Consider the following 26,281-nt stretch of genomic DNA (forward strand, 5'->3'; position numbering starts at 1 on the left):
AGTGACCTATTGGAAAGAGGAACAGGTACTATCATCTGCAAGTTGCTTAATGACCTGACACTCACAAGCTCTGTCCATATAAGCACAGCCAAGGAAGAACAGTGGCTTGTCAGTGGGTCTTGTAGTCACCCCAGGTGAGCAGGGTAGGATCTGTGGGCTGCCTGAGATAAGAATCTGATAATTTGGCCTACAGCCATGATGCCAGTTAGCAAAAACTCACTGGTTTCATTAAAGGAATTGCAAGCAATTGGCAGTTTGTTTTCCATTGCTATGAATAGTCTGATCATCACTTTTATGGTTTTCAGAAACTCTAGTTCTGCCTTACTCATGTTTCTCACTGCAGAAATTGGGAATCTCATTACCCAATATACAGATGTGGGCTGTGTGTTATTCCAGCTAATGCAGTATATGCAAAGTACAGCAAAAGCTATGTCAGTGAGACTATCAGTAGCAGTAAGACCACTTTCAGCTCTGCCACCTATGCCTGCCACAGGGCGTTGGAAAGGTCTCTTCACCTTCCATTCCTTCCCTGTCCTTTCAAGCCCTTCTGCTGTCTTCTGACTTTGGGCTGTGAAAGAATTGAATCTTTTACTTCCTCCTTGCACAGACGAGCCTGCAAGGTTAGAGTTCCCCACAATCCCATTTGGGTGGAACATATTGCCTCTCTCCCACCACCCTGAACTTCCAACAGCTGCTTACAGGAAAATAACTGAAGTCAAACTGAGACCAGAAGTAAAAACAGACCATGGTTCTACCTACAGCGTAATACAGGTATTGTTGCTTGTGGTGATTGCTTTTGTTTTACAAAGAGATTCAGAAGTTTTGTGACTCCTAAGCCTGGCTGGGCATCTTCTGCCTGGAATCCTTGGCCTCGCCACTCTCTCAGAACAGTTCATCGGGTGAACAGAGTGTAAGATATTTCTATCCAATAATTTTCCTGTATTAGTAACAGGATTACCAGAAATCCATTTTTTCTTTTTAATATCCTCCCACTTTCAAAGCTGAAGAGCCTTGCAGCAAATGAATGTATTTGGCTACAGGATCCTGCACAGGCATATAAACCCTAGATAAGCTAAAACTGTTTTTAAAAATTGACTTTTTTTTCATCAGGCAATATTGTTATGTCCACCTTCTAATCTTTAATTGGATGTCAGAGTTAGCACATTGATAACTTTGCTCACTATTCATTTAATTCTGCTTCAACTGATGATAAAGTAATTACACCATTTGACATAGGGAAGGACAGGCTGAGTAAGTTGGTGTAATTTGATGCTAAAACACATTGTACATTAAGATATATCATGTTGATTGTTACAAGGACATACTTACTGTGGTCCAACCAACCTGCTGGCCCAGGTCTGTAAAATACAGTGTAATGATAGAGGAAACAGCAAGGCTTTGAATGTTAATGGAATCCTTCAAATAGGGCCCATCTGTAATAACAAAAGGGGAAGAGGAAATGGCATGAACAAGAGTCATCCTCTCAGAGGCTCAGCATAACGCATAGGCTGCCCTGCTAATGCTCAAGGTGTAGGCCCAATTGTATTCTGATTTATTTTGGTGACTTGGTACTTATTCTCCAGGTTAGCAACTTAGAGCATTTCTATGAGAGTTATTCTCCTCTCATTTTAACAAAAGCATTAGGCTGACGTGACACTGGGTGGCAATGCATAGCAGTTGTTATGGTGCTATCTCTGTTAATCTAGACCATTAGAGACATGCCATGCAATCACACAGACAATTTCAAAGAGCACTTTTTGTTCTGTCTTGCAAGACTACTGGGAAAGTCAATGTTATGCAGTGTCTCCCTCACTGATATCTTTTGCTGAAGTGTTTTTATTCTCAGACTATTTTACAATAGGTGGAACCATCATGATGAACACAACTTCTTGGGCAAAGGCGCACAGTCCAAGATTTCTTTGTAAGCTGTCTGACCTAGGCAGACCAGGTATATCTGAGCATTACATTACTTTTCACAGTATTCTGAGGCATCTGCTTCCAGTCCTGATGGGTCTAGAGTGTACAGGCAGAGACATAAAATGGCAGTATCTGGTTCCCTTTTTTTTTATAGAGGCAGTGAGCTGGATATTAGGAAACCCCAACAGCCACTGGCATGGGGTGTTGTCATGGCTGCAACACTTCTTTTCTCTTTTCCACTTTATGTATTTTGTCTCCCTTTCAATATATGTTTGTTGACTGTTTAAGTCAGTGAGGGTGCTAAATTCCACCAGGTGCTGAGCCCTCATTTTCTAGGGTTCTGCAGTGCTACATGTCCACAGACCAAATGCCACACAGCCCGTGGCAGCTTCATCTGCCACTGCCATGTCCACCAAGAACTGGTGTACTGGCACAAAAAAAAGAGGCTGCCTCCTGCAGCCAGTTGCATCTTCTGATGAGGCTGTGAGCAAGTATTAAAATGGATAATGCAGTGAGTAAGGAAAGTGAGTGAATGGTTTTAAAACTGCCTTGTCTTCATTATTTGATCATATACTGTATTCTGAAACATTTTTATTCAGTGGTTATAAAAACCATTAGATTCCTTTATTAATGAGAAAGCTAATAAGTTAATCACTGATAACAATTAATGAAAAAGTGCTAACAATTCACCCAATAACACATATGGAGAGAGCAATACTGTTAGGAGGAGAACTTACAAGAGGATTAGTAATACGTTAGGTGACTGTATTCAACCATACGAATACTTACTGCGTTCTAGTTGCAGGCCAACACGCGAAGGGTACCACTGGGGACCTGTCCAAATCACAAAGCATGGTTGTTAATTTCATGGTGGAGGATCTAAATTTCTCTTTCTGTTAGTATTCTTTTTAGCTGATAGATACAAATGTGAGATTAAAAAAAAAAATCCTCTCTTTCAGTCTCAGCTATACAAGGAGAATACAAGAGAGCTAGCAGGAGCACACAATACACGCATTAAAACAGAGATCCCTTCTCCCCACTTGAGTATTGCAAGGGCCAATCTCAATGCTGAATTGCTCCATCAGCGCACGAAAAATGGGCGTGTGCACGCACCACTGGGAAGTATAAAGAGGATGATGTTTATTACTATATTTGCTGAAACTCTATACTAAGTGTGTCAGTCTTGCCCCTCCCTCCAAAATGATGCTTGTTCTACAGTCTGGTCCAAAGGGCTTGTTTTTTACCATTTAGGAATATAAAACCTGACTAGGGATGTGCAGCTAGCACTAGTTCTTAATCACGGATTAATCAGGCAAATGGAGACACAAAAAGCAGAGGCACCCGCGTAGCTAATACTGGGTAACGTATGATTTCCATGATACCCATCAACTTAAGGATGTTCCCTAGAAGCAGATTTTTAAATGCTCTAGTTTAAAGGTTCCTCCTAAATGCACAATAGCAGTTGGCAGTTGTTATTAGGTGCCCTTTGATGATTTTGGACAGAGACTTGTCAGTTTGTTCAAACAGGTACAGGTCTCCAGCTGCATTTGTTTCTCTCACTGTCAGGGCAAGTGGGTAACTGCCAGAGAAAGACTGCAAAAGAGATCATGGCTGTTCAAATTGTTAACTTGTCCAGCTCCTTGTAGTGTCTGTATGCAGAACGTTGTGCCCCTACAGCTGTGCTGGCTGACTGGACAATATAAGCACTCTTCCATTGCATCACAAAGACACAGAACTTCGCTTAACCCCACACACACACTTTGGTTTGCTGTTGAAGGGTTTTCGGGCTGACCTGGAGCAGTCTGGGGAGACCTTACACAGTCCATGGTGTTGACTGAGATTTGGGGGCAGCAAAGTCTGACAGAGGGAACAGCTGCACTATCACCACCCCCAGCCATTTCTACCGCATTTGTCTTTATTTCCTTTGGCACACCTTAGGACAGCTGATAGCCTGAAAGAGATTTGCTTTGTCTTTTCAATTCAAAGTCTCGGTGAAATTGGTCAAATACAGCCATGGTTTTCTTTCGACCTATCTTACAATTGTTAGTATTCCCGTATTTAAGACACCAGTATTCCTGTACCTTAAACAAATGGAAAAAGATTCTTCAGAATGACTGTGATCAAACGTGGAAACATTTGCCCTGAGAAGCTGTGGGATCTACTACCCTGGAGATAGTCAGGCCTCAGCTAGGGAAGACCCTGAGCAATCTTACAGGACTTGAAAGTTAGCCCTGCTCTGAGCAGAAGCCTGGACCAGATGAGCTCCAGAGGTTGCTGCTACCTTAACCGTATTTGAGGATGATCAGGAGATCTTGTTCGCCCCACCAGCTGCCAGCCGGAGGGGAAGGGGAGCTGTACACAGTGTGCACTGCACCCACTGTGCAATGGCACCCAGCACATTCTCATTTCAAAAGCACTTGGTCTGAGTTTTGTTGGCAAGAACAGGCATTAGATGAACCCATGAACCAGGGCTAATAGCAGGAGGTGAGACATCCATCAAGTAAGTCGCAAACATTTTTTTCAAGGTACCACAACAATCCGTGGCTATTAAAGATAACAAAAGGAAGATAGAGAAGGAGCAGCTGTCTGACTTGTCAAGAAAGATATGATTTGCTCCAGGACAGCAGATTATCAATAGTTATTTGGGAGCCTGAAATGCAATGTACTTGCGTTAAATTGGAATCTTCCCCCCAGCTCCCCCTCCCCATATTACAGTATGTTTCAATAAAAGCCAATTTACCTGATCCTGTGGCAATGCACTTTTAGGTATGGCTCATAATCTTCACAAGGGCAGACAGAGGTTGTGCATTTAAGCACGTCATCCCACATTTCCAGTCCTTTAGCCTCGGTACACCACTCTCTTCAAACATACTCAAAGATTTAGACAGATGGAAGTGTGCCTTTGCTGCTGCTTGTCGGCAGTGACCTTGTTATCACACCACTGTGTGCCTCTGGTTTCCAGACCATCCTTGGGGTGCTGTGTGTATTTTGCTGGAGGGACCTGGAATTAGCTGTTGGGATGTTCCTTCCCAGCTCTTACTATAGGGGGGGTGGCCACTAGTTAATGTCAAGTAGAAATGCTATGCAAATGGAGTGGGGGACAAAGTCCAAACATCTCTATTTGTAAGTATGTTGGGTTTAGTCTCAACATGAATGTTTCCCACTTTCAATCTTCACTGGCAGCAGACTTTCGCAAGGCTGTTCCAAAGTCTTAGCTGCCCAGGGTCCTGCAAAAACCAGCGTTGCTTTCTGGAGAGAAGTGTGACCCCACTTTATTCCTCAGGAGGTTTCAGAGGTCTGGCTGGTCTGCTCTCCCAGCCTGATGAGACTCATTTCAGAGAGAGGAAACCCCACACATTCCTAAGCATCAGAGTCTTGTCTGCTCAACACTTGGTACCAGTCAGCCAAGGGGACCCTGGCCCCACTTGTCACCATTTACCTGCCTTCTTCCTGTGACTGAGTGTTTTCCACGGGGTTCCTCCAGAGCTCTCACTAGGACAGCTCTGGATTTCTATTTGGCAATGTGGGAAGCCATTCCAATCCAGCCTGGCTCTGGCAAACACACATTCATGTCATTCCTATAGGAGAAGAGCTCTCCTTTCTTTTAATAGTGAAAAGAAGCCAAACGCAGTGACTAATTAGCACCTGTATTAATTCTTGCTACTGCCTGTCAGAACAAGGGGTTGATGGCTCTCTTGGATACCTAGAGCCAGTACTGTCTGGCAGATTAGCTTCACCTGCCATCAGCAGGAGTTCAGAAGTGCATGTTGAGAGTGCATGCTCCCAGACAGAGTAAACAAGCACTCACTAAAGACAGAGACACATCTGCAGCTGTGTGCAGCACTCGAAAGCCTCTCTGCGCTCCCACACCTGGCAAAGCTCCCCTCTCTTCCAGTCTAAAGCTGGCGGATTCCTCTTTTCCAGGGTTGTTTTTGGTTTGGGTTTTTTTTAGTAGGGTTTACGTCCCAGTTTATTCTTATTAACACTTTCCATTGGTGCCTCCTGCAGAGATTAATGGCAATCCAAGAGCATGGGTGACTGAAGTTTATCTTGTAACTCCTGTTGCATCTCAGATCAGGCATGTATTATTATTTACTTTCTGACATTGTGATGGTGCATCAGAGCTCAGCCACATGGTACGTCACAGTCCCTGTATATTCCTTGTGATCCACAGAGCTGTTCAGCTCCCTTATGCAGGGTTATGGTTTTGGCTACACATTTCACACGCATTTTCAAGTTTTGACTTGGAAAGACTGACCAGAAAATAAGAATGGCCATCATGGTTCAAACCACAGTTCTATTTAGCCAATATTATATCCTCTGATATCTAGCCAATATTGTGGTTTGTCCATCACAATTCTTAGATTTCTAGCATTTATGTAGAACATCTTTGGTTCCTTTCTTCGCAGCGTGTTTGGACAGCTATTGAAATGTCTTCCTGGTTTTCCATCTCCTATTTGATTATTTCTACCCTCCTGACTTATCCGTCTATTGAAGGATGTCTCAGTCTTTAATACGGTCACCCCACAATTGCACGCGCATAGGCACCTGAAAGCTTTGCCCATTCCTCAGCTGAAAGGTTATTCACAAACTCCTTGATTTTAAGTGACATCACAACATCATTCTTCTTCACTGAGCAACCTGATCTAGTGAAAGATGTCCCTGCCCATGTCAGGGGGACTGGACTAGATGATCTTTGAACATCCCTTCCAACCCAAACCGTTCTACAATTCTATGATTCATTCTGTTATGATTCAGATAATGTTCCTTCTATGTGTACAGGCTTCTGGGAGTGTAAGCAATTCATGATGAGACTTAAGCCTTTTACCTTATTCCATCTTCTCTGTCAGGAATCTGTTCCAAATTTGTGGAAAAAATCCATACATTTATTTAAAAACAGTTAAAATATTTTAATGCTATTATCTTTAAAGCATCATAATTTTTCAACACAGGATGGTATTTTCTTGGAAAGTGACTCAATGTTTACTTTTAATAATCTATTTTAAAAAAATGGACGTGAGGAAAAATATTTAATTTTGGATGGGTTATTTGTTGTACCTTCCAGTATTTAAAACAAAAATTAAAACATAAGCAAACTGACAGGATATATAAAAACTGACAGCCACCTTTAATTTGACCATCCCCAACTATGAAACCACCTATTAACACTGGATATAAAAAGGAGATGTAGTGCTATCAAACAACCATACAAATGCTTGCTAAAATGACAGCCTCAGTGCCATGCCCAGCTGCCAATACTACTATGCAAAGATGCACAAAACCCCAAGTTCTACTGATCCCACTGTTCACACAGTTTGTTCTTTCACTTCATTTATACTAGAATTTCAGTAAATGATTCAGCTGTCAATCACAGGAACTGAGGACAATTTTAAAAGCCTATATGCAGTTTTAAAAGTGTCCAAAGGTACACTCTATCCACATGATTAAAATTGACCTTAATATGTGCTCCACCACTTAAATACCACAAGAGGTTTCAAAAATTTCACACCTAAGAAATCTAAGTACTAGGTACTTTCCAATGGTTATGAAATTGAAGGGGTCAGTCTAATTTTTATTAAGTTTCATAAAGATCATTCCATAAAAATTCTTTAGTGCGCTGCCTGTTCTGTAGTAAATTACACAATCAAATGTCTATTTGTCACAAAGTATTTATGAAGTTACGTGAACCTGTATGAGAGCAAAGGTGTAACGTGAGGAAAACCTCTCTTGCTGGGAAATTCGGTGTGTTCCTTAGAACGCAGCCCTGCAAAAGCTGTTCCGCTGGGGAGTGAGAAGTCTAAGAAATGTAAAACAGAGCTGACGGACACAGTTTGGAGATAATTAGCAGATTGACTTTCCATGATCAGCTAATTTTATTATCAGTTAAATTGTTTGCTTCTCATTGTATTTCACCACCCATGCATTTCTAATAACAAATAGTCTTAATAATTACAAGCAATACCTGCTGTGCTATGAATAGGATGATATGAACAACAAAATTACTGTAATCAATCAGCAGCAGCATGTTGTTTAAATTTGCAGAAATACAGGAAATTCTTGGGACCACTGCAGCACCAATATCCCTTTATATGATCATAAAATGTTACACATTAGCTGAGAAATGTAACAGCACTTGCTCATGTGAACTGAGCACCGCTGAAATGCATTCCACCACCTTAACCAGACAATAGTTTTGATATCTTTGTAGCAATGAGAAGAGATAGCTAGGAAAGATTCACATATTAGTATGTGTGGGGATGGTGGTTTTGTGCATAATATGTAGAGACAGACATACCGACACACAGATTATCTGAAAACTTGCTGAGGTCTTTTCCTTGACAAGTAAACTCTGAACAAATACAGTTGTTCCATGTCCGCAACCTTAAAGAGCAATGGTCATAAGTGTTGTTTCCCTTGGTTGCAGCAGGCACGTCTGAGCGTTCTCAGGAACGCTTCTGAGAAAAGAGGAATGGATAGAGATATCACCATGCTGACAGTTGCAGCCTTTGCTGGACTGAAGTTTGCATACCCTTGCTTCACTGAGCTGACAGCAGGAAAGCGGGATGCTGAAGTGACTTGAAACTGTTGCTTTTTGCTTTTATTTGGAAGAAAAGGCTGCAGGATTTATTGTGCTAACATTGCACTTGAGTGATTCCCGAGCACGACAGCAGTAAGCAAAGCACACCTAAGAAACCACAGTAAAACTAAGCTGGGCCACAAGACCAAGAAAGAAGGTGTCTGAAGCTATTACTTACTATGCTTGCCTTCACTGTAATAAATGACAGCCACTGAGTACTGCTACCTGAACGACCAGCCCACTTGAAGAACTGCAGCTCTTGGCAGCAAGCCTGGGGCAAGCAAGGCCCCAGTGTCTCTTCACATGGCCCCATTTGAAAGGCCCTCTTTGGCCACAGACCAAAAGATGTTTTGCTGCTTTGACCTGCTAAATGGCAGCACAATCACCTGGGGGTTTTTTTCCAGGGCTAGTGCAGAAAGCCAGCCCCCCCGCCCTGCTCCAGGTACCACTCAGCTGCACTGGCCTGGCACCATCCTGAGCCCGGCTGGGCTACTAACTGTACCCTGCCGCCACCTCTCGCTAAGTCTTTAGGGCACAGGGCTGGCCTTGAGAAGGCACTTGCTGGATCCGGGATTATTCAGCTAGGTTGTGTTTTTCTTGTAGAAGGACCTTTGCTATGGTGTATCAGAATATTTAAAGAGTGGGAGCGAGGTCTTGAACTAGATCCATGTTTTTATGGGAAGTCAGTGGAAAGAGCAGCTCCAGTGTGTGCTGTTCAGTAAAATCTCAGTAGGGTACTGAAATGGATGTTGTTTTTAATGGCTCCATACCCAGGGATAAATCTCTTCTCTTTGTCAGCTTTTTTCTCTGAGTATTTTCTCTGATTTGTTTAATTTGTAAGCTTTTCAGGGAAGATCTGTGGCCATGTGTTTTACAAAGGCACCTTGACCTCTAGTTGCTATGGGGACACAAATAACCACTTTCTTAATGACATGTGGAATTTGAAAAAGGAGCTATTTGATCATAAGCGTCCATTTCTTTCTTCTGTTTTTTTGTAATACATGAATGCATCTAGCTATAACCATACTGCTTGCACAGGGAGAGCAAGCAGTGAGCTGGCTGAATCGATGTCTCCAGACATTGGCTAAGACCAACAGTGCTAAGGACAGGGTCTGGCCAAGGGGCAGAACAGCATGCACTTCCCACAGAGTACTAAGCAAGTAAGCCCAAGCCCCACGAAGTGTCTGGCTAAATGCTTCCTTTTTGGCTGCCCATTGATTATTCCCACTGGCCTTAAATGCTTAAAATCTGAGCATCTATTTTTCCTACATAAAGTCATGTAACTGGCACACTGGCACCTCCACTGAAGCCCCACAGAGCCTGATCCAGAAGGTTTTTCAGAGCATACCTAATGCCTCTATAGCAGAGAGTATTATATTGCATACAATGCCTGCAGCCATTCCCCTTAAAAAGTGTCAGAATTTTGCTTTTCTTGCCCAGGATCTGGCAAACATGATAGCCCTGTCCATACATTGGTTCCTGGAAGCAGTTAATTTGCTGCGACTGTGCCCAGATGTGGGATTCTAGCCTGTGAGACTCTGCACTGCACCTTGGGTCACAAATTCACCTGATTGCATTTTCATTGAAAAAACTTATATAAATGCCTGAACTCCTTGAGGAACAGAACGATTCTCTCCCCACCACCCTTTTTTTCCCTGAAAAAAAATCTCAGACTTTAGCTATATTCTGATCAGGCAATAATGGACAAATTTCTTAAGAGTCAGCATAGTTTTTCTTAACGAAGATCAATTGTTATTAGTGGTAAACAGAATATCATTTGTCATTTAGAGGTCAATTTATGTCACTAGCAGATTAAGCTTTCAATTTTCTTTCTGAAACAGCTTGGCGCTGAAAGCAACTGTGGAAATTCAGACAAGCAAAAAGCATCACAAACTAAAAGCAAGCAAACATGCAACATTTAGATGTGTTTTTTAATATTTTTGCTACATTGTTTCTTCTTTCCACTTCCAAAAAAAAAAAAAGATAAAAGAAAAGCCAGCCCTCTGCATTTCAATTTTCCATGTAGCCTGCTGCAGAAAGTATAATTAATTTTGATCTTTCTGTGTGGATTTGCATTTAAATTAATGTGCGTGGGCAAGGAAAGGGAAAGGGAATGAGGCTCACCTTTCATTTCACTAATAACAACCATGGAACAGAATACAGAGAAACAAGAAAACAGATACTCTGACGAGCCTGGAGCTTGAAGCAACGTTCCCATAAGGGACTGCCTTTAAGCGGTGCAAGGAGGTGAGGAGGTGCTGAGTGCATCGCGCTGCTGCAGGGCACAGCTGCAGCAGTGTGACACACGCTCTGCCTGGCCCAGAGCAGCGTGCCTGTGCCTGCAGGGCTGGCTCCCCTCGCGTGGGCTTCGTGCTGCCTTTAGTGCCTGTGTGACACACAGCCACTGCACAGAGGCGTCCACTGTCGCTGCGGGGTGGTGGTGGGCAGGTCGGTCAGTGAAGCTGGACTCAGCGTAATGGGTTTGGGGAGTCTTTTGACCAGGGACCCCCAGGGAGGACTGCGTCTTGTGATCCATGCACTAAAATAGCACTGAGTTTGCTTCACATCTGCAGACGGTTGTGTTCTGGCTCTGAAATGCCAACCCCAATTAAAAGAGAAATGAGTAATTTATGCCAGTCGAGAATTTGTATTCTGGCAGTTGTCTTTGTCTTTGATTCTCCTGTCTCTACAAGTTTGGAAAGGGTAACAAAGATAATTGTTGAGGTATCAGGGGATGTGACAACTCGAGCAGGATTCGCTTCCTCAGTATAAACTCTACCAGTGAAGCCTTCATACAAAGGGTGACCCAAACATGAGAAACTGCATGTCAAGGAACATGCATTTGCCAAACTAAGTATGTGTTTCAGGGACTAAAAATACCCTTCCTTCTCTATCTGCCTGTCCATATTCTAATGCGGGATTTTTAAAAATGTGGCTTAGTGTTTGGTGGTTTATGAAATCAGTTGCTGTCTATCTGAATCCTTAACTGCTCAAATACCTTTACTGGCACGGCAGTAGCCAACCCAGCCAAGGGTTTCACAGGCAGAAAAGCAGAGCATTTAAACACAGGTATCTGACTATCCTCGTGGTCTCAGAAAACACAAGCAATAAGATATAAAGGCCTGTTTTAAAACGTCATTTCTTTTAAAACCTTTGTTCATGTTCAGCCTATGCCAGGTTCTGAGAGAACAAACAGTGTTGTGCCTTGCAATGTTACAGATATGCTGTGTTTCAGGACACTGATAACACAGGTCATTGCCTCCTCACTTCAGAAAGCTCTAGTTCGGATACTGCTGCAATCAGCACAACTGCTAAGTACATTTAGGTAGCAGCTCTCTGCAGAGCTGCATGAGGGGCAGAGAGCAGAGAACCAGCGAGGTTGCTGTTTTACCCCGCGGTGCTTGCACGCTGTCTGAATGTGATATGGTGCCGGTGCATGTTACAGTGGGCTTGGGGCCCTGCTGATTTACGTTCCAGCATCAGAAAGTACCCAGCAGTCCAACAATCACAGCTGATACAGCGGAGATAGCTCAAAAGCTCATTTGTGCCGCCACCTCAGATGTACTGAGCAGAGGAGAGTCCTACCCCAGGCTCTCGCTACGTTTCTTTAAAACCATTCCTTAGTCAATTAGCTAATAAAATATGCTAATGAAGTATAATTTTCTTTCAATATTTGACTGTCCAGGGGATAGCGCTCTCTCCAGCCTCTAATCTAACCCCTAATAGCAATGCATTTTTCCTATCTAATGGCCACACCAATGCCATCAACAATTAACTGAACACATTTGAAGTGACATGATTTCTTCCTTAGTGCAAATTAATTTCTCATAAATCCATTGGTAAATTCACCGCATTGAAAATTAATCCCCACTAGTAACAGGGCTAAATTGTAGTTTCTCCATGAGGAAAAGGCAGCACAGATCTGCCCTGCTTTGGCAGCAGATCAGACACTAGCATGCGAGCCAGAGGCTCAGTCATGTTCCCATGTCCTTCCTGGGAGAAGTTTATTTGGGCTGGTTTAATTCCCCCATCCCACCACCTTAATTAGGTTGAGCAGAGGCTTCAGTGCCTCGGAAGCACTGCCACAAGGCTTGGGAAACTGCTTTTCCCATCTCAGCTCTACACACAGGACAAATAATTTTCCCTCTGCATACTGCAGTTCCCCTGCTGTGAAACGAGGCTATAGTACCTTCCCAGTGAATAGAGACGTTGTATTAACTGCAAACATGGTTGATTCCGGGTCGCCTCCTGTGCACGCTGTGAGTGATGCTCTAGCCCACATGGAGAGAACAGGACCCGCCATCCCAAGCTCTCCCAGCAGGAAATAAGCTTAGGCAGGCTGTCTGCACATCAACCACGAGGCAGCCATGTAGAACGAAGTGTAACATGCTTAAAATTGACCAGCAAACTGCTTTTCTACAGTTATACAGACACAGCCCATGAAGGACTTGATTAAGGTGGTACTGCTTGGTATGTTCATTCTCATACTTGTGGGATGACGTTTCATCCCGATCTATATGGCAAACACTTAATGGCCTTTGAAGACCTCTACTGATTTTCCTCTGTAAATGTTATAGTCACGTCTCATCTAGACTGCTTGTGAACTCTGAACGTGCACTCTAATGGCAGAATATAAAAAAAAAAAAATGCCTTCCCGTTAGTATGTATTTAAACGAGAGCAATATACGTTGTTCGAAGCAAATAAACCACTGGCATAACCTTCTGTTTGTTGTATTTCGGTGCCATTCAGTAACAATTCTTGGAGCTGGCCTTCTTATTTGCAGGCAGAATTAGTTGAAACTTTTCAGAAATATTTTTGATGCTGTAGAAGCACAGCTTTTCTTTTAGAATTCAGAGTTGTTTATGAGGAAAGTAAGGCTGTATATTTCAAACCCAGAAAAAAACCCTAATCTTGTGTTTGGTGACTGTCTTACTGGTTCTTTTTCAGCCTCTGATTTTCCATGTACAGTTCTCTTTTTGCTTTTTCTACCTCCAGATTTTCTTTCTAACTTAATTTATGGAATAATTTAGACTATAAACTTTCTTTTCTTTGACTGAAGTTTTGGTAACTTCTGGCTGGCAGGCTATGAAGTTAAGTTTGCCTGCCTTAAGAAGAAAATCCAGTCTTGCTAACTGATGCTAGGCATGACTTAGCTTTCTGAGCTGGAAATCTTGATTGGAAAGCATGGTACCTCCTATATTAATTTCGATGGAAAATAAAAAGTATGAGCCATATTATCCAAAAAACAAGTCAAAATGTAAGTCTGCATTGAAAACAGTCTAGTGTCTAGATTGCACCCTTAAACCCACATCCAATATATGTCATCACAACAGCAACAACAAAAGAGGTAAAGGAAAAGTTAAGACTTTCCAAGATATATGCTAAATAATTAAATAGTTTATCTAAACCCCAAATATATACAGAAATACCCACCTTTCCCCTGGGCTCAAATGCCTGTACCTTTATGTGGTAAATCTTGTTCGGATCGTACAGGAAATGTGGTTATACTTTGCAACATTCAAAGCTTGCCTCATATCAAGGCATCTAGCCAGTAGTGAATCCAGGGCATTTGGAGTCACACAGCTACTCAGTTAGAAATGGAAAGTTTATGACAGATCTTCAAAACCTCAAGAACAGCGTCATTTTTTTTAGGGGTCAGAAATGTTCCTTCAACAAAGGTGCTGCCATGCAGTCATCTCAGTGTAAATTAAGACAGTTCTTGGCAATGGTCAAACTAAACAACATGTTGTCAGCTTTCTACATGGGAATATGGCAACCACTGCTTTTACCGAATGGATACTGGGGTTATCTTCAGGAAAAAATGGCTTGATCTCCTAAAGATAAGCATATTCCAGAGAAGTCCCCATCTGCTTTTAGCTAGACATTGCTAAGCTTTCCACACTTTCAGAAGCCCCATCTATTTGTGTATGTGTTTCCTTGTTTTCAAACATTCAAAAAAGAGATGAAAATAATGAGAAAGGGAAGGTAGTAGTTGAGACACCAGGTAGCCTCAGAGACTAGCTTCTTTTTCCAGAGTCTTTTGAGAGATCGAGAGGTGCCTGTGCCCCTGTTTTCCCAGATACAAGATGAGGTGTTTGGGTCCTTCACTGAAAACTTTGAGACTAACTGGTGGGGATAGGAATTAGTTTCAGTCTAGCGTCAGTTGGTAGAACATGCTTGGGGGACTGGAAGTAACTAAATGCTAGACTGGAATACAGAGGTAGATGAGCAAAGGCACCTAACACCCATTAGTAGCAATGAGAGCCAGACAGTGGGCAAGGCCAGCCCATTTTACATCAGCACAGCTTGTGCATAAGCTGCAGATCCAGTATAACTCACACATCAATTATTTAAATGGTAAATAATTTCCAACAGCAAATATATTCAACATCATTGCAATTTGGGGACAATTTAGAAAGAGGCAGAACTCCCCTCTACTACATTATTTTTATTGTGAATCGTTTGTTCAGCTTCTTGTCTTTGATGCATTGCTTTCATTAACTTGAAACAGTGGCAAATATCAAGTTTTGTTTGAAAGATTTCTTATTTTGGTTTTCTTAGGGTTTCCTTCCCCCCATGCCCAAACAGGAAAAGAAATAAAAAAACAGGCTACAAATATGAGAGAGAGTGTGTGTGTAAACAAATGCAAAACAAGTCGCCATCACAGGGTGACATCCTTCACATTCAGGTCTGAACAGCCTCCCTTGCTCTTGTCCTGCTCACCTGACCCTACCCCAGAATTGCAGCTACTTGTTATGCCACACCTCCTCTTGGCCCTGTGGAAGCTGGGGGCTGCAGAAGCACAGAAAGGGAAGCCATGAGGCAGAGAAGACCTGGGGGAAAGTCTGAACTTAGCAGCTGAAGCAGCTGCCTCTTCTCCAACCTGTCTAGCAGAGGTGACACCATGGACCCTGTCATTTTTTTCTCATGCTCTCCCAGAGTTTTCCAAGAAGGAGGTAGGTTCCTTTCATTCTGGCATGGGAGATTCTCTTCCTCTTCTGTTATCCAGTGCCTGTTGGCTCTCTTTCACAAGAAGTCCCTGGGACATTTCACACAGACTCATTCCATGCAGCTCCTCATACGAGAAACTGTTGGATCTTTCTGTAAAGCCATCTGCCCAGCTCTGGTGTCCAAAAGCACAGAGACTCCTATGAAAACCCTGATGTAGATGCAGACCACGTTTAAAGGCGTGAAGTGATCTTGACCCTGCCATAATCAACAGGCATCTGTCTTATTAATGGATATGAGATTCTTTTCACAATCTTGAAGACCCACTGGGGCTTTTAGTATCTTGAGTTCCTTGAATGAACATTAAGCCCTCATGAATGTGCTGGTGAACACCAGGTTAATGCTGGAAGTCTATCTGTTCTTCAGACAAAAACCATAATACCCGAGTTTAAATTGATGTAGGAGCTGTTTAAAAACCAAAACTGCTTTGGCATCTTCTATTAATAGTTCAGTAGGCTTTAATTCTTCATTTTACCTGAGACGAGATATTCTGTAGGGCCTGGATTACTTCTATAGGGACTTGCACTGTCCTTTTCTCAGTTGAGCCATAGGTACTAATATAAGACACATTGTAACTAATAATAGGCAATTCTGGTAAACAAATTTTGTTGTTTCTCATCTAGATCTGTCAATTAAATCTACTGCAAAGGCAAGAAAAGCAAAGAATCTAGCTATGAAATTTCCTTTTCTTAATGAGGCATTTAAATAGCATCTCACATTTGTTCTCCGATTGTTTACATAGGATGTCATTTGTGATGCATTGTTAGAGCCCTGTAAATCTCAGCTGGGAACAATATCCCAGAGAGCAGAGAGGGCCAGCTCTGCTTCAAGCTACGTCTCAATAGATTCGCTGCCTTTTCTTTTATTACGATACTCATCTGAAATGATATCTGTAATCCTGCTAATGAAATGCAATAACATCAGATGCAGCAGCTGCCAAAAAAAGAGGAAGAATGTGAATTTCCATTAAAGTTTTCGAGTTGATCTTCACTTTTTCCATTGCTGGTTTAAAAATTGCTGTTTTTTCTGAAGGTCATCTTATTTCTATGAGCATTTAATGGATAGCCTGGCTTTTGTGTTTTAGATATTTTACTCCCTCTGGTTCAATAGGTCATTAAGCATATATTTAAGTCACTCTTTGTCCCAGATGTTTCTTACGGGACCACAGCCAAAACAGACAAAAGATCCCAAGGTGGATGAAAGGCAGGTTAATTATTCTTATTTTATGGATGAGAAAATGAAGCTTGAAAGGGAGAAAGTGTCTAGCACACAACTCACCCCAGTCAATAGCATGACTCCCATTGGTTTTGAATCAAGTCTTAAAGACCTAAGTCTTAAACATCACATTCATTTCAGTGTGAATCAGGAGACTTCAAAAAGCCCAGCTGGCCCCCTGGCTTTTATTGTTATCTTTAGAAGACCAAAATGTTTTAAAAATGTGACCCTAAAATTTTTGCTTAAGGTCCTATGTTACTAAGTGCACTGCTTCTAAACCAGCTGGGTGAGCCAAACCTCAGCCATAGTTTCCTAATTCAATTCATAATGAAAATATTCTTTGTAACCACATGTACATTTCAGAAAGCAAAACTCCAGGGATATCTGATCAGATGCTTTTCAGACTGATTTAATATCTCTTTCTCCACAACTTATAATGAGATTCAAGTGCTCAGCAAAAGTGAACTGCAGGTGCTTAGTCATCGTAAGCTTGCTCTCATTATTAAGTCCAATTAAGTTGGGAGCAAGAAGCCGTATGTCAGCGTCCCAGTTAGAAATGTCCGAATGCAAGTTCTGGGCTTTAGCGGTGTCAACAAGAGACACATGAGACAGGGCTCAAACGGGAGGGTTACAGCCACAGCTCGGGATGCAAAATAGTGTTTGTGAAGTGCACAGCACCTTCTGGAGGGCTACCTGATGGCTACACCACTGCGATTTCAGCTGGAGCACTCCATGCATTGTCTGTCCCTTTTGAAAACTGGGCAGAATTGGTTTTCTGTAAATCCAACACAGAATGGGGGGGGAATAGGTTTTGGAGTCTAAGTTCAAGGTAACTTTTTAGTCACTTTGAAGAAGAAAGTCATGAGGCTAAGTAAGTCACTTTGGCTTCTTCTTTCTTTTAACTGTGTTAGGTCAATGACGCCATTCGCATTTCCTGACTGGTATTACAAAAGAAGTGAAAGTATTCCTAGCTTTCACAGGTGTGCTTCAATTATTTTGACAGCTAAGCCATAAATGCAAGTCACACAAATCTGTGCCAGCAGACAGAGTCTTGCATTTTGTATAGAGAGATTTGCACAGATATGCTACAAATAAGCTGAGAGGAGGTCATCTTCCTGATACTTCTTCCTGCACAGATCAGAAATGAAGCCTACTGGACAGGCTGGCCTCATGGCTAAAGCAGCATGCCAAGGCAAGAATTTAGGTCTCTGTTCTGACATGCACACGCTGCAGAGGCAAGAAGCAATCTACTCACGGATTAGATCTCCAATTGTGAGCTGGGGAGGAAGATGGTAGTGACTGGTTTGAGTTTTGTGGCAGGAGCTGTTGCTTATTTTGTGCTTAGGCTTGCAAAACAGTAAAGAATTTGAGTATATACAAGCCTCACTGTGGCAGTAACAAGAAATTCAAGGAGTTTCTAATAAACTGAGTTGTGTTGACAGGCATAGAGAAGTAAAAAGAGCTTAGAACTGTGTCATTTGAGGGATACTGAAATTCATCATAAGCTAGTCATCTATTGCTATCTGTTGTGTGACTAAGACAAAAGAAAAATAAATTATAAATACAAGATGAAATAAATATCATGTTTCCTCCTAATCTAGTCATTTTCATTTACAAAGTCAACACAGATGAATGAGCAATTTACCCAGATGAAATCACTGTACTTCTTAGTGCCCATTTGCAATAACTGCCCATCCCTAGTGATTTGCCTTCATTGTTACTTTCCAATTGAGTTGTTATGAATGCAGAGAGGGGAAAATTTATTGAAAACAATAGTTGGATGTGACTGCCAACCCAATGTGCTCTGCAAATCTGCGCGGGGGACATAATGCTGGGCCTATGAGCTCTGCAGACAGTCTGCACAGCAGGATATTGCCTGTCCCTTTGAAAACTCATTCATATACAGATTTGAGCTGTTACTCTGGGCTAGTGTGAACTACTTAGGATAAAAATGGGGAGGAAGGAGTTTGAGATTTGTTAAAAGCCATAGACTTTGTAGCTGCCTTTCTGTCCAGGGAGTGCATCCAGCTCAAGGCAACTCACGGCAGGATCAGATTGCGGCCCTCTTTCAAAAATTTTGGCTTTTTCAAAGCCTGATCTCCTAATATAGGACAGAAGAAAGATCCCTCTGGAAGGCTCCATGCCCTAGATATAACTTATTTGGGTCTCTTCAGTTTATGAGACGCATGAAGGGCTCCTGGTTGATTGACAGGCCAAGACTGAAGTCAGCTTGGGAGAGCCATAAATAGCATAATTCAGCTTCTCCAACTCCCCAGCAGGTGTATTCATCGGGCACATGAGTCTCTCCAGGCATCAGAATTGACAGATTTCATTAACTTTCTTCAACCTGAGAATCCAGCTGTAATAGACAGTGTGGAGAAATCAGAGGAACTGCAGGTTCTCAGCAAGACTGTGTTATCAGACAGTCCTGATTATAGAGAGCTGGTAGGCAAGGCACTGGCTTAGCAGTCACCATTCTCCCTGGTACTGCTCTTAATGACTAATTCCCAGAGCATCCTTTCTCACCTCTCTGAGCCTTGCAGTTTAACATTGCAGCCAGCCTCTAGAAGGGAGTTACGTGATGCAGTATGAACAGTCGTCGTTTTCAGCAACAGCTCTGCATCCAGCTGTTGTGTTTTAGCACAGGTCTGGCAAAATATGGAGTTATTCCTTAAGCCCTTACTCTTGGAATTATGCTACTAGCTCTCAGATGTCATTAAAAACAGGAAAGTTGCAGATTCAGAGCGCGAAAACCCTTAGCAGACTTTTTGGAAAGGAGAAAAGAAAGAGGACCTCCTCCACTAAAGAATTAGTTTTCATACCTCATGTGCCTTAAGCTCCTCTCACAAGGCTTGTCTTGTGATTTCTAAGTAATGAAAGATTCTTCTCCTTGCTCTTCACCAGGCTAGCTTGGCTTCCACTGTTCTGTGTTTTGAAGAGCTGCTTCACAGTTTTGGGTGAACAAGAACCTGTTGGCTTTAAAACGCTGCTCTCCCTCCAGCTGCTCAGCACTGGCTGAGCTGAGCACTACTGACAGGCAACTGGGGGGAGAAGTGAGCTGGAGGCAGTAACAGATCATCTTGAAAAGGGAAGGAGGGAGAATATGCACAGGCCTCCCATGCAGCTGGAAAAGAATTGTGTGCTATAGTACTTCTGCTTATGTTTGTCCTCTGAGATGGTAACGTAAGTCCTTGCATTAGGTGATAAAGATCTTATTCAAGGCACTTGGAAGTCAGTGGGAGTGTTAGACTCGGTGAAATGGCATGTTGGAAGGGCCTGCACAGAAGCCTCTGATCTTGCTTTTGTGCAGGGAGTCAGATGGGGTAAGCTCTGACCAGGTGGTCTGGAGGGTGATGACATCTAAGGGGCTGCCTGTTCTCCTATGGCTTCTGGGCAACATGCAGGATGAAAGCAGTAGGTGAAACCTGGCACATTAATGCATCCCAACACACTGCCCTACAGCCTGTAAGGAGCAGGCTAAAAGAGAGATTGGTCCCCACCACGAAGAAGGAATTGCACTGTCTTTCTCCTTGTCCTCTCTCGAGAGGAAAGCAACAGAAAATATTTCAGTGGTTTTCCAGGAAACATAGCTCTTAGGATCACTGTAGAAATACCTGTAAGAAGCAGTTGTAAGATGGCATAGCAGAATTCTGAAGTTTCATAGTGTCCAGAAATGATGCTGTTTATTCTTGAGTGCCATCTACTGACAATTTCTTTCTTAATGATTTACTTCCATTGACATTGCTTATTTTAAAAGCCCTATGTAACATCTGTTAGCTTAGATGGAGGGACCTGCAATTTTGGAGCTGAAAGTTTAGGAGTTAGTATTTTATTGAGACAGCCAGCAGCTTGTAATGTTCCTTATTCCTTGAGCGCCTCATTCCCCTCTGCAGACCAGGATACTCTGCACATGATGTTTTCAGTTCTCTCTTCAACTTCCCTTTTTCCTTCCACCTATCACCAGGCTTCCTCCCATCTGCACTTCCTTCCCTGCCTGCTCCTTCCACCTAGAGAGCAATCTCTGGCCTCCCTAAGCTCACTCTCCTGATTTCAAAGAGTAGCTCTAGTTGTGCTACTTCCTTGTGCAGGAGGTTGCATCCATGAGTTTGTTACAGTATTGCTGAGATCTTATTTCACACTCTCCTTTCTGTTCTTCCTCTTCTTTCAAGAGCTTTTTCAGCAACTTTTGTGCAGTAACCTTGAAAATATTTAATGATCACTGACTCCACTATATTACCTGTTCTAGAGGTATTTTATTTTAGTTATGTGATACTTGAATTAGCATTATTATTACAGTTTTTCATTTTCTATCTGTAAGATTTCCTCCCCCACTAGTCCAATACATTTTGCAAAGATAAAAATAAATTAAAGGTGAAGAGTTATTGCCAAGGACAAGAGCTCGCGAAGTTTAGCCTACAAGGTATTTCTCTCTCCATTGAAAACATAATCTTTCTAGATAAAGAAAATGCCAGGTACCTAATTCATTATAAGCAACTGAGAAAATGGGACAAGAGGCTTCCTTCTTAGACACTTAGGTTTTGGCTTGGTTTCACCTCTGCCAGCTAGCCAAAGAAATGAGGAAAACAGTAGTAAAGTCACCTAGTGCACAGCACCAATTTGAGTGAGGCTTCTTTGATCATACCTTACATAATACGGTGTGATGGCCAGTAACACCCAGGCACTCAGCTGCCACTCAATTTCAGGCAGAAAACATCAAGCAGTAGAAGTGTAGATATCTGTCCACAACATACTTATACTGTGGAGCTCCTTCCCAGAGGATTTTGCTGAGGTCAAAACTGTAAGTAGGTTTAAAAAGGATTAGACAGATTCATGGTGGGCAGGTGTGATGTTTGCTATTAAGCATGACAGCCTGGATCTAACATCTGTTACAGAAAGCTCCTGTAGAGCTGATGGTTGGAAGGCTGCAACAGGGAAACTGCTGTTCTCTGCCGACCCTGGTTGGTGTTGCCAGTCCCTGCCAGGGGCAGTGGCTACAGCGACTGGGGGCCAGTTCAAAACAGCAGTCTTCGGTCTGGAGAAAGCCTTTGAATTCCCATGAAAATGGCAGTTTTTCTTAAATGGTTATTCTCCACTAAGAGCTCATAGATCCCCAAATCTCCACTGATAAAACTGGGATTGCGCCCCTGAACTCAGTGCCACAGAAAGCACAGGGTTAGGCTTTGCCAGGGTTGTTTCAGTAGAGACAGTTTTGCTGAAGTGAGGGCTGAGGAGTATTTCAGTATTTGTTCCTGGCCTTCTAAGTCCATATTCTGCCTTTCATATAAACACAGATCCAAACTAATGTTTGACTGACTTAGAAACTACTTAACAGTAACATGTTATCTGTCACTTGCATCCCATTTCTTTTATTTTAATGATTAACAGCCTCCTGTGCTGCAATTCATAATGCAGACTTTTTCCTCCTTTCTTGAATCAGGCGGTGAACACTGATCAGTGACAGACATGATGCTTGTGAAATTGCTGCACAGGGCTTCCTCTCACTGAAGGGCTGACAAGATACCAGCTGAGGAGAAAGCTTAATTGCATGGGTGATCAAAGGAGAATGTAAGAAGACAGGGAGACTGTAAGGGGGTGTGCGTAGGAGAGTGTTTTAGCAAGAGATTATAGGGGAACATGTGAATCTGGCACACGTGAAATGACAGAAATGAATGCATGAGCTAGTACAAAATAGCATGCTAACCAAAGGCATCCACAGAGCAGCTTCAGCCCCTTCTCAGCTCTTGTCTAAAAGAACTGTATCCTATTAGCTGTCATCCTCCAAACTATATGAAGAGAAAACAGTGAAGGTTTGTTCTTCGCAAGTGGGAAAGGAGTAGGAGTGGAGAACCTCATGAGACAACAATATCCAGGCTGAACTGGAAAAGAGAGATCAAAGCAAAGAGCTGGAATGGGAAGAAAGGACATGGGACACTGATATGGTGTACTCCTGGGAATGGGAGGAATTGGCATAAAAAACTGAGAACTGAAAAAGCGTTGAATGCACAGGCCAGCCCTTCCATGTGCTATAAAACGCTGTACTGTCAGAGTTGCAGTTCACGGTTTGTATCATGCTTTGTTGTATTGCTTACTGTCTTCCTTTATACTCAGCTCCACTTACATCACTGGGAGTATTTGAGGAGTAAGATGCCTCTAAATATGAAAACAGGCACCATTAAAATGTCTTATACACAGACTTGCACCATTTTAGCCCAAATCTATTAAAAACCTCATTACAGTTAAATTGGCATAAACATTTGTGCCAGTGATCTTCAACTGATTTAAGCTGCATCAATACAAATCCAGTTTCAATTGATTTAAGAGAGTCTAGGCAGAAATGCACTGCATTTCACAAACTGATGGGAGGACATACTCTTATGGAAATATTAAAACTTATGCGCTCAGTCTTTTCATATGCAGCTGTGGGATTTTTGAACTTTTACCATTTTGCATTTTACAAGCCCATACAGGAAGTGAAAACAAGTAGTTTTACAGCAGTCAGGTTAACAGCCTTTTGCTTTATCAACTGAACCTTTGTGCAGCCACAGAAGCCTTCAGCTTTAGTTTTTTATAAAATTGTAAAGACAGAGGAAGAGCATAATATTTCTTCTACTTACCCTACTCTGAACTCAGAGTATTAGTGTCTGACTAAACCTTTTTTTTGCAAAAGGCATCTAGCCTTTAGTTGAATGCACCCTTTTTTTGTAAAAATAATGAAAGCCCATCATCTAAGATGCTTACTCCAAGAGTAAACCGTCCTGCCTCTTGGAACCAAATACCTCATTCCCAATTTGAGTTTCTCTGGCCTTCACTTCCAACCCTCAATTCCTGTTGCACCTTTTTCTGCTCAACTAAATACCTCTGCAGTTCTAAGAAGTCCAGTTCAAGTTAATAGGCCTTGCATAGACCTGCACATCTCAAACATGAGTGACACTCAAGGTTACCAGTCCTCATCACAAGTAGCACCTTACTTCCCACAGGCAGAAGTGAGAGAAACATTTCTCAGTGTAGGAACAAGGGTGGCACAGTTAGGATCTCTGGAAACACAAATACAGCAGTACTTTTTCATTTCAGAACTCAAGGCATACTATACACACATATACATCCTGTAGGTTTCAGGTACATTTGGCCCCACTCCCCAAAATCCTGGCCAGCAATTCAGTGGATAAAGCTAAATGCTATCAAACTTTGGCACTTGGCTCTTTCTCCCACTTTTTCAATCACCTCCCTCTAGTAAGGGCTGGAGGCGTGTGGTGAGAAGGAGGCAGAAAGGAAGCATCCACTAAAACTGCTCTGTTCCCTGGCAGGAAGAAAAGAGGGATTTTTGAGAATGATTGCTCTCATCTCTTCTCATGTACAAGGTCTGTATCTGCAGTCTACGTGCAAAAATCACCCTCTCCTCCACTATTTTCTCCCCTCCTCATGGATATGAAAAACAAAAAAAAGTGGTACTAGAAGACAGGGAGGTTGTCCTGACCATTGAGGAACTGGACATGGCTGAGTCAGTTGAGAAGTCTGTCAGATTGCCTGCATGATCCCAGGTAAGTCATTTAATCGCTCTGCGCTCGAGTTCCCCCCTACAGTAGTTGTTTGGTCTACATGGTCTGTTTATGGCCAGCTTGAAACAGTCTAATGTTATCGAAGCTTATCTAATATAACACTGGGAGGGCAAATGCAGTTGTGGTCTTGAATTGACACTGAGTAATGTTAAAAAGAGGGTAGAAAAGTATTGCCGCTCATGGGCTGGCAGTGATAAATTATGCAGTCCTCTCCTTCCAGCCTCTCACATCTGTGATAGCTACAGTAGAAACTTAGTCCAAACACTGTTCTTATTTAGCACTGGAGCTGTCAAGCCAGTCTCAGCTTTCATGCGAGATTTCATGAAAAATAAATTTGTCAATTTCTCCAAGCTGAAAGGCCTCTAACCATGCCTCCAGCCTGCTAGCCATAGTACTTACATGCTTTGTGAAATTTGTGTTTCACATCAAGAAGGGTAGATGATGGAGGTACCTGGAAAAGAAAACAAAATGCATGCAGATTAGTTTTTCTGTCTTCTTCACTGGAGGATCCCTTCTCCCTTCTTCAAATGACAAGATGATTCAATTTGTCTACAAGTTCCTTAGGCAATAATGAAGCAAATCAGCAAATTTGCTCTCCACATGTTGATATGTTATTAAGGATTGTCCACATTTGATTTATACATTACCTGGACCACCTCCACTTGGCCAATGGAAGGGTAAAATCCCAAGGGTCAAGAAGGAAAGCTGCTGGCCCTGCTTGAGGCAATAACTGCCCCCAAGATCAAACCAGTGGGACAACTTGAAGGGTTAGCTTTAAAGTTAGGTTCAAGCATGCTGGGGCGCATCTCTTAGAGACATGAAAGGGTTTTTCTGAGGGGCAGGTTCTGTCCTTTCTGCCTGAAATAAGTTTGCTTCTGCATGCTGTGGTCGATGTGCACTGAAGCAATTCAGGTGTCACAGTGTTAGATGGCAGTCTGGAGGCCTTTTAGGCTCTATTTTATTATGTATATTGATTTCTTAATACACTTTGTACAAAGTATCTGAGAAACACAGAATTTACTAGAGCAAAAGACTTAGAAGTACCTTACATTTACAAGAAAAGGCAATGGAACACTTCAGGAAGTAATATGTTGAGCTTGAGATTGAGGTGGCAAGAGGTAAGGGGGTCTGGTCTTTAACAAGACCATCCCTTTGCAGTTGACACCGATTTAATATTCTATATTGTTCATTTAAGCACAGAGCCTGAGAAGTAAATTGAACTGTGTCTTAATTATAGGGATCTGCTTTGGCTCTAGCAAGAGACCTCATTGCTGCAGTCAGACAGCAGAATGCAGAAAAACACCTTCCCTGGAGACTTTAGGCACCTGTGCAGCATAGGCTAATACCAGTATGAAGTGGTGGTGACATATAGCAAAATCTTGAGGAGCAGCAGAATTTCTTTGGGTTGAGGTAAAGAAACAGCCATGGCACCATTTTCCCTGGCTAGGCACTCATTACCTCATTTACCTCATCTCCAGCTTCCCTCGGTCTAACCAGAATGTGGCAGTTTTCTGACATAGCCTCCTTGGCAGTTACACAGGAACACAACAGTTCTGCTCTGCAGAAGCTTGTCTGTCTCTTCCCACCTAAAGATTTCTATGGGGTTTGCTGGGCAATCCAATCCCTGTTTCATTGCACTAGTTAGAACTCATACACTTAAGCATTAATCAACTTACTGAGCCTTGCTTAGTTCTTGGCACCATCTTTAGCCTGTAGCCCCAGTTCTTCCAAGTGGGATTAGTGATGTTTATCTATATATCCGTTTTACTTACTAGTGATATTAGTGAACTGTGACAATAACCATGAAAAAAATAGAGAAGAACATAAGAAATCCTGCTACTAGAGATCAGCCAGCACCTTAACGTACGTTGTTTTGTTGAAAAGACTGAGTTTGGAGAAATACTGATGTAAGAAAATAAAACTGCTGACTCAAAAGCAACAAATCAGTACAGACAGAAAAGTTTTGCTCTTATATAATTTGACACCCCATGCAAATATACAATATAT

The 26,281-nt window shown here is 42.2% G+C and overlaps 1 protein-coding gene across 1 annotated transcript in view; it reads right to left on the reverse strand.

Annotated features, from left to right (window-relative positions):
- TECRL (trans-2,3-enoyl-CoA reductase like) overlaps positions 1–26,281 on the reverse strand; it is a 65,892-nt gene that overhangs the window by 27,067 nt on the left and 12,544 nt on the right. The window contains exons 2-4 of the mRNA XM_052773952.1: positions 24,674–24,725; positions 2,707–2,751; positions 1,330–1,433 (exon numbers count right to left, since the gene is read on the reverse strand). Of these exons, the coding sequence (XP_052629912.1) occupies positions 1,330–1,433; positions 2,707–2,751; positions 24,674–24,725 (201 nt within the window). The remainder of the gene's footprint in view (positions 1–1,329; positions 1,434–2,706; positions 2,752–24,673; positions 24,726–26,281) is intronic.

This window comes from Harpia harpyja, chromosome 2, assembly GCF_026419915.1.
Source record: "Harpia harpyja isolate bHarHar1 chromosome 2, bHarHar1 primary haplotype, whole genome shotgun sequence".
NCBI lineage: Eukaryota > Metazoa > Chordata > Aves > Accipitriformes > Accipitridae > Harpia > Harpia harpyja.